Source organism: Coturnix japonica, chromosome 8 (assembly GCF_001577835.2).
Source record: "Coturnix japonica isolate 7356 chromosome 8, Coturnix japonica 2.1, whole genome shotgun sequence".
NCBI lineage: Eukaryota > Metazoa > Chordata > Aves > Galliformes > Phasianidae > Coturnix > Coturnix japonica.
Genome location: NC_029523.1, coordinates 19,072,232 through 19,086,166, shown reverse-complemented (window position 1 = coordinate 19,086,166; position 13,935 = coordinate 19,072,232). Strand labels below are relative to the sequence as shown.

At 51.4% G+C, this 13,935-nt stretch overlaps 1 protein-coding gene across 2 annotated transcripts; it reads left to right on the top strand.

Annotated features, from left to right (window-relative positions):
* Positions 1–111: 111 nt before the first annotated feature.
* On the top strand, positions 112–13,620 carry POMGNT1 (protein O-linked mannose N-acetylglucosaminyltransferase 1 (beta 1,2-)). 2 transcript variants are annotated; one of them, XM_015870513.2, is made up of 22 exons: positions 112–235; positions 553–797; positions 2,565–2,673; positions 3,069–3,184; positions 3,472–3,537; positions 4,020–4,133; positions 4,798–4,915; positions 5,219–5,317; positions 5,834–5,961; positions 6,099–6,169; positions 6,377–6,452; positions 7,472–7,555; positions 7,702–7,743; positions 7,947–8,005; positions 8,256–8,328; positions 8,618–8,746; positions 9,073–9,198; positions 9,363–9,427; positions 10,027–10,071; positions 10,191–10,326; positions 10,773–10,882; positions 11,039–13,620. In XM_015870513.2, exons 2-22 carry the CDS (start codon positions 687–689, stop codon positions 11,139–11,141), a joined length of 1,980 nt encoding a protein of 659 aa, XP_015725999.1. In that variant the 5' UTR covers positions 112–235; positions 553–686; the 3' UTR covers positions 11,142–13,620. The 2 variants fall into 2 exon arrangements, with proteins under 2 accessions (XP_015725999.1, XP_015726000.1); XM_015870514.2 differs by having other exon boundaries at positions 125–235; positions 618–797.
* The last annotated feature ends 315 nt before the right edge of the window (positions 13,621–13,935 follow it).

The window sequence follows — 13,935 nt, the reverse complement described above, 5'->3', positions numbered from 1 at the left end:
CTATGAGACTATGAGACTGTGATACCTCCTCCCGGCCCCGCCCCCTGCCCACGTACCAGCGGAGTCCTCCAGGCAGCGCAGAGCGCCGTCAGGTGGGCGGGGTTAAAGGAATTCACGCCCCCTCGCGTCTCTGCGGCGCCGGAAGCGGCGCGGCCCCGCTGCTGCTGAGGGGCTGCGGCGGCGCCCGGCCGGGCTGGGCCCTGCCCCGCTCCGCTCACCGCCCGCCGGCCTCACTGTGAGTAGCGCGGTCGGAGCCACGCTGAGCTCTGTGTCCGCCCCGACGTCCTCCCCGTGTGTCCCCCCGTGTCCCCCGTTCCTTCGGCCTCCTCTTCCCTCTGGCTGTGTGGGGGAGGCCCGGCCTTACCGCAGGGCCACGTCCCGGCCCCAGTGTCCCGCTATGTACCTGTGGGCTTTGCAGCAGCACGGTCCTTTCTGGGCCTTGTCCTCCTTATGGGGTCTTCCAGCACAGCCTCGTGTCCCTGTGGGGCTGGTGGGGAGGGTTTGCTCACTCTTCAGTTTCATGCAGCTTTCGTGTTGTGTCCTCGTTCACAGCCACCCCTGGTGACACGCTCTGGCTGTGCTCTACACCTCGCCTTGTATCCACCCCATCTGGACAGGGTGCCCCGATGGACACACAAGAGGAGCTGAGCGCATCCTGACCCTCACCCCATGCAGCCCTTGTGACTATGGACGAGTGGAAGCACAACCCCATCATCAAGCCCCACAAGAAGAGGAGCTGGTACCTGGCCTGGAAGTACAAGCTGATGAACCAGCGGGCGCTGAGGAAGCTGTGCCAGGTGATTCATTCGCCAGCCTGGGGTGGATTAGAGAGGATAATCTGGGGTTTACGAGCTTATGGAGCAGATGTGGGGGTGGAGGTGGGTCTGCTTGGAGTCCTATGTGACCTAATATGTCGGGGATGTATAACATGTCCCTAGAAGAGCCATCTCACTAGCTTTGTGCTTGTGTGTGGAGTATTCTGCCATATCTACCAGCTCCTTCTATTTGCAAATGGACTGGTTATGACTGGAGATACACTTATGCAGGCTTTCCTGGGAGGCTTTCAGATGAAAGTATGGCCGTGCTATGTGCATCAGGACTCTGCCTGCAGTTAGGGACCATCCATGGCAAATATGATTTGCAAACCAAGCCTGGTGTAAGGCACAGTAGGTGCTCAGAGAAAATAGGCTGAGGAGTGGGATCTTGTGCCCCAGAGGCAGCTGGTGTCTGGGGGAGCTCCAGACCTGCTTGACTGTGCTGTAAGACAGCTAATCCTCAGCCAAGCTGGCATCCCAGAGGGTGTAAGGACAAGGGTGGGTTTGGCCACAAGGCAGCAAGCTGCAGAAAAGGAGCTGTTCCTGAGATGAGCAGAACGTGGTGAAAAGGCAGATGGTGCAGGGTAGACTCACGGGGGCTCCCTGGGGAAGCAGACTGCTCGGTCCTGCATCCCCTGGAGTGCATGGGAATGGACCCAATTGTTGAGGGAAGCACTGCTTATTGTGATGGGAGTAGCAAACTAGAGCCTGTTTGCCCTGGTACTGATAGGAGTTAAGACACGGATGAAAATTGAGCTTAAAATGTATAAACCAGAGCTGCAGCTATAAGTCTAAAGCAGCAGGGCCTCTATCAGCATCTCTGGCTGAACCAACCATGCTAGACCTGGCTGCTGGTCCTGCTTGATGCTGCCTCCTTTAGCTTGCCAGCTCTGGGAGCGTGGACTGCTCCCCTGGTATTAACATGGCTATTAACAAAGACCTCTCTGCTGGCTACCACACACAGCCTGCTCCTAGCAACAAGCCCAAGCTCTGTTCTTGGCCAATTAAAAGCTTTTTGTGCTCAGATCTTGAAAGGTGATCATAATCCTGAGTCAACAGCAAGCTACTGAGCTAAAATGCCATAGTGATGTTTATACTGTCACATTATCTACATGTCCATCTGTTGCTTTATTGCTGTTTTTTCGTCTTCCTCAATTACTTTTGAACCCATTTGGCTGCATGGCAGAAATAGCAGCAGCGTGCAGCTTTGAGGCAGTACATGACAAGGCAGCGGGTCAGTGTGTGTGATCTCACCTCTATACCAGACCTCAGAGAGTCAGCTTGAGGAGAAGGTGTTCTTAACAAGGATCCTTAAGAATAAAGTTGTTGGGCATTTGGGAGCACAGGGAAATTTCCAAAACCAGTCAAGATGCCACATCCCAGGCCAGCACTGCAACTCTAAGACCATCCTGTTGGCTGTGTCCAGCACTACTCTTGCAGCTTTCACCTGCTTCCCACCACTGGATGTTTTTAGTCCAAGTCTTCCTGTCTCAAGAGGCATGGAATAGTTTCTGCTTTACTCTGGCTATGAATACAAGGGGAAATACTGAAAATGGGGAAGAGAGGGCAAGATGTATTATCTGTATTTCCTTCTTATTCTCTTCTCCTAGAAGAAAGAGGGAAATGTCAGGTACTGAAGATTCGTAGCAAAATCCCCTTGGGGGGTGCCCTGCAGACTGTGCCAGGGAGGAGGCCTGATCTTGGGGTTGTTACTTACAGATTGCTAACACGGAGCATCCTGCATTGCAGACAGGTGCTGTTCTCTTCTTGCTTGTAACTGTGATTGTGAACATCAAGCTGATCTTGGACACCAGGAGAGCTGCTTATGAGGAGGAAGAGGAGTCTGCACAGGACTATGGTGAGGGGCAGGATCTTGTTTTTCATTGAAGGGATAGAAATCAGAGAGAAAGGAGTAATTTCTTTAGGTCAAGTGAAGCTTGTGGTGAGCTACAGTGTGAAAGACAGGTTTGTGCCTATGTGTTTAACAGATGTTGTTAGAAAATGATGCTTCTTGTTCTGTCTACTCGAGGCTTTAACATATGTGGCTGCAGAGGTCTGCATGGGGATAGCTGGGACCAGACCTGCTGCTGGTTTGGATTTCCTTTACATGCATTCCCCTTAGATTCTGACCCATGGTCTCATGGACTGGAATGTCTGATGGGCATCACGTCCTAGAGGTTTGGTTGGGCTAGGGACCAACAGATAAACCAGAGGTGTCTGGGCTGGTTCAGACTGGGTGTTCCTTCCCTGTAGATGACGAGATGCTGAATGTGGAGGCCCCTAGGCACCCTGTGAGCAACAAGAAGGTCTTGGATGTTGAGGTATATTCCAGTCGATCAAAGGTCTACGTTGCTGTGGATGGGACAACAGTAAGTGATGGGTTCTGGCTTTCCCCGTGGGCAAATGGTAGATTGGGGTTGAGTGGGTAAAACCTTGAACTGTGAGCAGTGAGAAGCAATTCTGTAGTTGGTAAAGAAACTGTGAATCTGGAGGACTGTGGAGATGTTGTCCTGCATTGTCTTCTACCCTGGCATTCGTGAATACTGTGAACAAAGCCAAAATCTCAACAGGAGGGATGCTAATGTTTGGGGGCCCTGCTGGGTGTGCAGGGAATAAGGGATGCTGGCTTATGTTCTTGTCAATTCTCCACTTGCAGGTCCTGGAAGATGAGGCTCGGGAGCAGGGAAGAGGGATCCATGTCATCGTCTTAAATCAGGCTACGGTAAAGCATCCCTGCCCATCTACATGTGTCTTCCTTCCTGAACTGTTTTTGTCCTTCCTGTTTATCTGTTTGATGTGCAAAACAAAGTCCCTGAATGTGTTTGCTTTCAGTTGCAAGAGTATGACATGGTCACCTAAAAGGTCTTTGCAGTGTTTCTCTTGCACTGGCCTGGCTCAGAGAAAGGCTTTTATGGGCTTCTCAAGTAGTTTGGACTTGGTCCGGAAGACTTGTAAACTGTAGCAGAGCTGACTCTGGGGAACATGCAGGAGAAGAATTGTGAGGTGTAGGGTAGAGCTGTCCTGTGGACCTCAGCATTTTGTATGCTGTGTGAAAGCTGAGTTTGGCTGGGTACTTGCTCCCTGGAATACTAAAAAAAGAATTCATGTTGTTTTGGGGCTGAGGCTTCCAAGGCAGATTTCTGTAATTCTACTTGTCCTGGTCATATGGAATTTCAGATACATCTGATGTTTGAATACCAACAGGGTCATGTGATGGCCAAGAGGGTCTTTGACACCTATTCTCCTCATGAAGATGAAGCTATGGTACTTTTCCTTAATATGGTTGCCCGGGGCCGGATCCTGATCTTCACCATAAAGGTAGATATAACCTTAGTATTAGAAGAAAAGTTGCTTCAAATCAGGACACCTTCAAGCTCAACTCTTGAATGTTATTGAGCATTTCTAAGGCTAACTGTCACATTTCCAGATGTGCTGTGTCTCCCTGGTTGGATCACCTGCCATGTCTTCTCATTCTTCCTTGTTATTGCTGTGTGCCCAGCGAGATTGCAGGGCAAAAAGAACAGAGAAGTATCAGAGCTTGCAGCCATTAATGAGGTGTAGAATGAACACAAAGAAATGTAAGGGTGTATTGAGACCTGGCCAGGAGATGCTCTGTGCCAGTCCTAAACTATGCCAGTTCCAGGCTGTTTTGGCAGGAGCTGTAGTCTGTTGGCTCAGGACTACTATGTGAGCAACAGTGTGCTTTAAAGCTGCAGGTTCACATGTGTAAAGTATTGGTAGATATTCTGTCCCTGTTTGAGAACAATTTGGTTTCAAGGAAATAGAACTCTGACTCCTTTGACCTGCCCATAGGGTCACGGTGGGGGAAAAAAGACGTCAGGTTTAGTGGCATAGAGATCTTGGGAACATGCTGTTGAAGGTCTCTGGCTGAGCTGACTTCATATGGGCCCTGTACCTCTTTGGTATTGATGGTAGGATCTCTTTTTATGCAGACCTCATCTGAGGGGTTGTTTTATTCCAGGACGAAGGCTCCTTTCACCTCAAGGACACAGCCAAGAATGTCCTGAAAAGCCTGGGGAGCCAAGTTGCACCATTCTTAAGCTGGAGAGACATGTGGACGTTTGTGGGGAAGAAGGGAGGTAAGTATGGGTCTCACACTGCTTGGGAGATGGTTCATAGCCCCTTTTGGGGAGAGAGTGAAAGTAGAAAGTCTCAGTCCATCCTCAACACACTGTATGAGAACCAAGTCACAAAAAGTAAGCTGCTCTGTTCTTGGGGATGAGAGAGGGGGATGAAGGCAGGGCATGCCCCTTCAGCAGCTTCCCAGAGGCCAGTGGGGAGAAGGCACTAAGCCACTACCCTGATCTGCAGCCTCTGGTCATGTCTTAGCACAGTTCAGATGAGCTCTTCCAGGCAGTTCTGACCATGTGTCCCTGTTCCAGGGGAAGTATATGGGGAGAAGCACGCCAAGTCACCTGCCCTCTCAACGTGGGGTGACCCTGTACTGCTGAAGACAGAAGTTCATCTGACCTCTGTGGAAGGTAAGGAAGTTAGATTTGCTCTCTGTTGCTGCTGAATGTCTCTGGGGGATGTCTGCATGCAGCTCTTGATGCTTTTAAGTCAGAGCCACTGGTCTGTTAGCAGCATCCCAGGATCAATTTAAGGCTGTTTGTGATGAGATGCTGACTTACAATGACACCAGCTTGCTTTCTTCTTCCATGGCAATTGCAGGCATGATTATAGAGAGAGATGAGGATGAAGGGCTGAGGACATGGTGACAAATGTCCAGACCTCTACAGACCTTAGGCCTGGTCCAATTGTTTGTGACTGTTGATCTTGAGCAAGGCCCATTGCTGCTTAGAGAGGCTATGCAGGAGCAATGGTTTCTAAATGGCTCTTGTTGTGTCCCATATCCTGCAGTGATGCTTGTTTGTGGCAATAAGAACTGGTTTACTCATGGCTGAGCTCAGAGTGGGCCGTTTGCATAGCAGCTGGGAGTACACAAGGTGAGGCCATGGAATGAGCAGTCTGTAAGTTTTCCTCCTTGGTGCCTTCAGATGCTGAGTGTCATTGGCCAGATACAGAGCTGAACCGCCGCCGTAGAAGATTTTGCAGCAAAGTGGAAGGTTATGGCAGTGTCTGCAGCTGCAAAGACCCCACGCCCATTGAGTTCAACCCTGATCCTGTGAGTACCAGGGCAAAGTACCTGGAAAGCAGTGGGAGGAAGCTAGCGGGGTCTCCAAAAGTGCTGAGTGGACCGTGTCCTGTATGGTTGGTGTGGCATAGTCTCGCCAAGCCTCACTCACATATTTTCTCTTCCAGCTCAAAGACAATAAAGTCTTCGATGTGCCTGTAGCTGTTATTGCAGGGAACCGCCCCAACTACCTGTACAGGTAACCACTTCAGGGGTCACGGTTTCTCTGCTCTGGGCCACAAAACCATACATGGCTAAGCCTTCTGTTGAAGGGAAAAGCCCAGGGCACCAGATTCTGTTCCCCCATGTTGTGCTTTTACCCCAACCCAAGGGATCCATCCCCCTGTGTAGGGTGGCCTGGACTCAGTGGGACTGTGCTATGCTCAGACCCCTTGTCTCTCACCAGGATGCTGCGTTCCTTGCTGTCGGCTCAGGGTGTCAATCCTCAGATGATCACTGTCTTCATCGATGGGTACTATGAGGTGAGAGCGCTCCTGTGGGTCACTGTAACCAAGTTCTTGTTCCCACAGCATTGACAGCACAGTGTGCTCCAGAACAGGCCTTTGGGATTCCAGTGAGTCTAAGGAGCTTTCTAGCTCATCTGTGCAGCAGCTCATAAGATACTGTCCAGTTACTCTGTGATGAAGTTGAGGAACGAAACAGGCTTCTTCCCTTGCAGGCCTTTCCCACCACTATCAGACTGGGGCAGCTGGTGTGTTTATGCAGGCTGTTGCTGCAGTGCATCAGAGTTGTTAAAGATAGTAGCATCCATTGCCATAGCAACTAGAGCAGTATCCCTCGTCTGTGAGGGGGCAGCTTTGGATGTTCTTGCTGCCATGATGGATATAAAGGAAAGAGGGAACTGCTGGAATAATGGGAGCTCCTTCCCTCAGCTGCTACTAGTGGGTAGGATGGGCAGTGTGAAGATGGAGAATGCCTTGGGTGGGACCATCTTGAAGCAGAAAATTTTTAGCCCAAACATGGATTTCTATGGAAGGGGGAATTGGAACTAGATGATCTATAAGGTCCTTTCTATGATTATTTCTTACCCCAGGAAGGATGAGGGGCTGTTTGGACAGAGATCCTTCTTGGCCACTGTGGAAGAAAATTTAGTGATTTGTGATCTTGATACTAAGCAGCTGAAGATGTTCCTGGATACACCCGTTTTCTTTCTGCACTGTCCATTGGGGACTAGAAACTTGAGACCTTTCAGAAATTCTTTGGATACAAGTGTGGGTACTGAAATTAGCGAGGCTAGCAAGGTTATGGCCAGGGTCAGAGATATTTAGAAGCTGAAAGGACCAAGGTGGTTCAGTGAGTTCCTTGCCACGAGGCCCTCAGCACAGTACTGGTTGGAGCCTCACCTGTACACAGGATGACAGCCATGCAAAGAAAATCCTGTGGGCATGTTGTTAGTGTTCGAGAGAGTTGATGCTGTGGCAAAGGGTAGGGAGAACATGTCCAAAACCACGTATTTGAGCTCTGTACATTCCCATTACAGGAGCCAATGGATGTTGTGGAGCTGTTTGGTCTCTCGGGAATCCAGCACACTCCCATCAGCATTAAGAATGCCAGAGTTTCTCAGGTGAGATACCCTTACCAGCCCATGGGGGAGTTATTTCCTGGGATATTTGAGGGAGGCAGGCTTAGCCCCACAGTGGTGCCAGGCTGCCCCTCCCTGTGGTGTAGGAGCTGATGCTAACACAGGCAATTATGTGTCTATTCTTGTAGCACTACAAAGCCAGTCTGACTGCAACCTTCAACCTGTTCCCAGTAAGTGAGACCTCTGCCTGGGCCCTTGGGAATGAGACAGCACAGGGTGTCTGTGGGAGAGCGGTGTTTGTGACAGCCTGTCTCACAAGAGCTGGAAATTTGTCTTGTGGGGCAGGGAGCAGCATAGCTAGTGGTGGATGCTCTTTGGTGTCTCTGCACTCTTCTGGGCCTCTCTTACTCTGACTTTTTTCTCTGCCCTACAGGATGCCAAATTTGCTGTGGTTCTGGAGGAAGATCTTGACATTTCTGTTGACTTCTTCAGGTAAAGCTGTGGATCACTGAGCTTCTGTTTGGGTTGGGCATCTGAGATTTTGTGGATTTTGTCCTTCTTTCACTTTTGGAGCTACTGATCTGTTTTGCACACATACTTTTACCAACGTCTGCCACCTCAATCCAAGAGATGGGTGAAACAGTCCTAGTAGTTGTGGATGGCTCCTCCCTTGGTGGAGGACTTGCTTTGGTTTGTCTGTGGGAAGGATATTTAACCAGAGAATGGACAACTCTTTCCTCAGCTTTCTGAGCCAGTCAATACACCTGCTGGAAGAGGATGAGAGCCTGTACTGCATCTCAGCATGGAATGACCAGGTGGGTCAGAGAATGGTAGTGGAGAGACAGCTCTGCCCTATGCTGTTCCCAAGTCAGTGTGAGGTCTGAGTGCCCTTCTGTAAAGCAGGGTTGCCCCCAGCTTTATCAGCCTGAGTGTGTTTCGCCAGCCATGGAAATGCCCCTGCAAACTACCATCCTATTGCTGCTTTGTGCTTCCGAGTGGCTGTCCCTGCTTTGTGAGCTGGGAGCCAGCGTAGGATAGGGCGAGTTACTTTGGAGGGCCATGGGGGTGCACTTGGGGTGCTGAATGCTTCCCTTAATGTCGCAGGGCTATGAGCACACAGCTGAGGATCCCTCACTCTTGTACCGTGTGGAAACCATGCCAGGCCTGGGCTGGGTTCTTCGAAAGAGCCTGTACAAGGACGAGCTGGAACCAAAGTGGCCAACCCCAGAGAAGGTGAGTATCCTAGAGGGGCCCTGTCTTCAGCAACATATCTCTGCCCATCAGCAGTCCCTGATCATCACTTGATCCTCATGAGCAGAGCTCTTGGAGGAGCCCTGGTTCTTCCTGAGCTTCACTTGGGCAAGACCCAAGCAGAATGGATTTAGGATAGGCATTAACTTGAGGACCGTGTAATCAGCCATGGAGTTGGCTGCAGCAGTTCAGGCAAGCTGGGACTGTGTCAGCTAGAGCTTGAGCGGGCATCCTGAAAGTCCCTGAACAGCCACACTGCTGAATGATGTCCTCAAACTTGAGTGCAAGCAGCAGTTTCTCTTCCCCAGCTCTGGGACTGGGACATGTGGATGCGGATGCCTGAACAGAGGAAGGGCCGGGAGTGCATCATCCCTGACATCTCACGTTCCTACCACTTCGGCATTGTGGGCCTCAACATGAATGGCTACTTTCATGTGAGTGACTTCCCTGAGCCAACGGCTCTTCCAGACCCTGTCATGGTGTCAAACTCTGACCTGCACACCTCTCCAGGTGGCAAAGATACTTGAGGTGACCTCTGAGTACTGTTTGCTACTGACTGAACCCTGTTTGCTTTGTCTCTTTCCTCTCTTCATACCAGGAAGCTTATTTCAAAAAGCACAAGTTCAACACCGTTCCAAATGTTCAGCTTAAAAATGTGGAGAGGTAAGTGCTAATTGGAAGATTTCGGTAAAGCAGCTGCATGACCCAATGATTTCTCCTTATGCTGGGAACTTGTCCCTTCCTGAACAACAACCATCAGTCATCTCCAAACACCACACATGTGCTCCACTGTGGGAATCTTTGCAGTGCTTTATGGGAGGTTCTGTGCTTCTAACCCATCTCCCAGGAAGCCCAAAAGCAGCCTGAGTGCAAAGCATCCCTTGTTCTTGTTTGTAAGACCCCAGTAACAGTGAAGGACAGACACCTGTCCCTAATTACTCCCTTTCACTGTTAAGGTGCCTGATCCTCCAAGCTTGGCTTGAAACTTAGAGCTCTCAAGTTGCACACAACTAACCCTGTGATTTGCTGTTATTTTCTTCTGAAGACATGGAATCTTTGTAAGAGGCAGTTCAGAACAGATCTGGTCACATTTTTGCTGCCACATCCTGCTAAGATGTATGGCAGTCTCTGCTCTCCATCTACAGTCTCCATCTTGTCTCTTAGTGTTACAGTGGGGTAACCTTAAGCAAGGATCATTCCAAGATGACTGAAATTTATTGTAGTGGCTCTGCTGTGATCTCTGTGCTCTTTTCCTCTGACAGTTTGAGGAAGGATGCCTACGAGGCTGAAATTCATCGGCTCCTGGGGTAAGTGCCAGCAAGAAGGATGGGAGTCCACAGAGTTTTCTGGATGGACCGAGTAGGACAGCAGAAGGAATGGAGCTGGCCCTATCCACTGCTTGCCTCTCCTCTTTCTGTTTCCACAGTGAGGCTGAAGTCTTGGACCACAGCAAGAACCCCTGTGAGGACTCCTTTGTGCCTGACACTGAGGGCAAGGTCTATGTCATGTTCATCAAGATGGAGCAGGAAGCAGATTTTACCACCTGGACTCAGCTCGCCAAGGTAAGGCCCTAGTGTAGCTCATCCTCACCCCTTCACTGATCTCTGCTTTTCTTGGTTGTGTCGATGGCATGGACACAGCTCAGCAAACAGGTTCATGCTTATTTTGGGTGATGGTTAAGCTCTGTGTTTACAGAGGACGGTCATTTTTAGACCGATTCTTGTCTTTGTGGTGATAAAGCTTTATGGCCTGAGCTGATAAGAATCACTTGCCTGGAGGTGCTGGTCAAACACACTGCCCTGAAGCAAGGATGGGAGTGGAGCAAGCTCCCCTTCTACTCTTGCCAGTGATGGTGGGTGGGAGCTGTGTTTCCCTCAGCTGCCCTTGTCAAGCTGATGTTCTTCTGCTGTGTCTTGGTGAGGGCAAGGGTGATGGTTCTTGCTGGAGGACACTTGACTGTTGTTTATCCCTAGGCACTGATTCTTCTTCCCTCTCTATACCATCCTAGTGCCTCCACATCTGGGATCTGGATGTCCGTGGGAACCATAAGGGGCTGTGGCGACTTTTCCGCAAGAAAAACCACTTCCTCGTGGTGGGGGTCCCTGCCTCCCCTTACTCGTGAGTATCAGGGCATAGCAATTTGGGTAATGCCCTACATCCTCATGGCACTGCCCCCTGCATAGGTCACTGTGTCTTCCGCTTCTGTCCCAGCTCACACTTGGGACTTTCTGGCACTTATCTGTGCCATCTCCCATCCAGCCTTCTTATCTGCAGGTTCAAGAAGCCCCCATCAGTGATGCCAATCTACATGGAGCCCCCTGCCAAGGAGGAGGGGGCAGTGGCAGTGCCAGCAGTTGCTGCAGCAGAGCAGACATGAGACTGGCAGCTGGGAAGTAAATGGGGCCGGAGAAGACAGAGACACCCATGGTGCAGAAACCGAGTTGGCAGCAGATCTTGGAGGCTGGTGACTTAACATGGACATTTATTTCAGGCTGCAGAATGAGATCTTGGGCTGCCTTCAGCCCCTTGTTGTGGTCTCCCTCTCCCTCGCACAGAGGCAGGGTCCTTCCCTGTAGATACGCCACTTTCCCATCCGAGGACCTTTTTGTTTTTGTTTTTTTTAACACAGGCTCTTTACTAATGCTGCTCCCATTGCTCCATGGCTGGGCAAGATTGGAGGAAGGAGATGCTTGGCTGGGGGCTGGAGGAGGCTTTTGGAAACACCTCTGCTCCCCTTTTTTGCCCCCAAGTCCTGAGAAGGCAGCATGCTCATGTACAAGTGCTGCAGCCCCCTAGCTGGGTGTTAATTAACACTTGCCCAGCTGGATTCTTGCCCGGTGGTGAGCACAGTGGTGAAGAGGGGATCTACCAGCCTTCTTTTTTCTTTTTTTTTTTTCTCCTGTACAATGGATGCACCTTGAAGACAGCGCTGGGTTGGACATCTCACTGTGGATCACCACAGCTGATGCAGCCCAGCTCATAGGCAAAAGGGAATACTGAGGAGGAGCTGGATTTGCTATGGACACATCGACGATACTCTGTCCCCAACTGGAGCGCGGTCAGGTGCCCCTTTCCCTGCAGTTCTGGGAGCTGGAGATGACCTGATGGAAGAGGACCAGGCTATGTGGTGCTGCTCAGACTGTCCTCACCCACTTTCTCCATGGGGAGCAGCTCTGCTTTCCCTGAGTCATAGGAGCAGGGGGTGAAAGTGCCTTGCAGAGCGAGATGGGAGCAGTGAGTGGAGATCCCACAGCTGCAGAGTCTAGTTGGACCTGGGCTCTCCAGCAGCCAGTACTGGAGAGAGAGATGCTGCATCCTGGCACATTCCTTGCCTGTGGTACTGTAGCCCTGCCTCTCCCTCCTCCCCATCTGGGTAACCCTAGCTCTTTCTAACAATGGAGTGGGGAGATTTGTTCTCTTCAGTCTCCACCTTTACTGTGGTACGAAGCTAGCAGGGAAGCTGTGAGCTGAGCCAGGATGGGCAGCCTGGCTCTCCTAAGGTGGTACGCCCTCTGTGGAGTGGGAGGGGGTCCTTATCTTCCTTCCTGTGCCTTAGGAAGCACCCCAGGCCCCCTCTCACCCCATCTACTTGGTACTAATACCCTCCTCCCAACTAGGACCAGTCCTAGTCCCTTGCTCAGTGCACCTCCCTGTCTCATCTGTGCAGCAAGAGATCAGTTCCCTGCCCAGGTCTTGCATCCTCAAGCAGGGCTGCTCTCTCTTGTCCCTGTGAGCAGGATTTGCTGCTCAGCCCTTTCCCTGTGGTCGCAGGGATTAATGTATGTGAGGGCTGTCCCTGAGGGTGCAGCACTCTGGGCCAGGAGCTCATCCCCTTCATTTTCTCACTGTGAACTGAGCATCAGGGTCTCCTGGGAGCACACACTCCAGCACCTGCTGGGGTTTTACACTACACTCATTTCTTTATTTATTGTTTGTGGAAAAGGGAGGATAGCCAGAAGGCAGCGTGGAGAGCCAGCAGCCCTCAGCCTGGAAGGTTTGTGTCTCTCTTGTCACCCTGGCTCCACCCTCTGTTCCCTTTTCTTCCTTGCCCAGGATGGGGAAAATACGTGTTGAACCCAGCAGATCTGCTCAGCAGAAGGGTCAGTGCTGCTGGGCACGCACTGCCTGGGACAGGGCAGGAGCAGGAGAGGGATGCCAGGTGGCACATCTGTCCTGAGGGTGCAGGCTGGTGGTGGCACCCTTCAGGCTTCATGGTACCAGCCCCGGGGCTCAGGTTCAACCCTTCCCTGCTCTGCCACCCCATAGTGCTGCACCTCTCAGGGGCTCTGGTGCGGCAGCCCACAGGCGGTGGATCGCCAGGCTTTTATTTTATTTTGTAAGTATTAAAAAATAGGTCATTTACGTGCTATGGGAAAGGGACTTTGCCTCCTCAGTGGGAAAGCCAGTTGCTCCCCAGGCACTGCTTTGGAGGAACCTGTGACTCTCTGCTGTGATGCCCTCAGCATCTCAGTTTCCGAGCCCCTGTATCCCTTCCTTAACCCAGTGCCCCTTCTCTTGTTTGGTGGAGCTCAGGCTGGGCCTGCTTCTCACCCCTGGGCTGAGGGGATGGCAGTCCCATGGGCAGGATCCTCTACTTTCCTGTGTGCTGCTCCCCATCCTGCAGCCATCAGGGAAGACAGCAGGGCTCTCCCCGTGGGCTTGGAGCTCCTCATCCCCTCCCTCTCTGCTTGCCACCTCGAGCTGCTGGGTGCTCTTCTCCGTCCATCCCTGTTCCCTGAGTGAGGCTCCCATTTGGCAGCTGTGGTAGTGCTGGGGGTAAGGGCATCCCCAGGGCTCGCCGCTTTCCGAATTGAATTATTTTTTCAAGAATAAACATTGCACAGCTGTTGAGCTGAGTGTGTTTCATCTCTGATTCCTCGTACCTTGGACTCGGATCCCCAGCCCTGGCCAGTCTGCCTGGAAAGGATGGACCCACATCCTCTGTGCCACTTACAGAAGAAAAGGGATATAGGTTTGGCATAGAGGAGGCTGTTCTGTTGGGTTGGGTTTCCCCCCCACTCCCCCTCTTTCCTCTGCCCTTAATACACATGGTGATGTCCTGGGAGCAATCCAGTGTGAGATCTCTCACTGAGCATCACTGGAGCTGTTGCAGCTCTGGTGCCAGCAGAGGTCCTCCAAGCCCTGCCCGCTGCAAGGGTGGCTGCTGCACG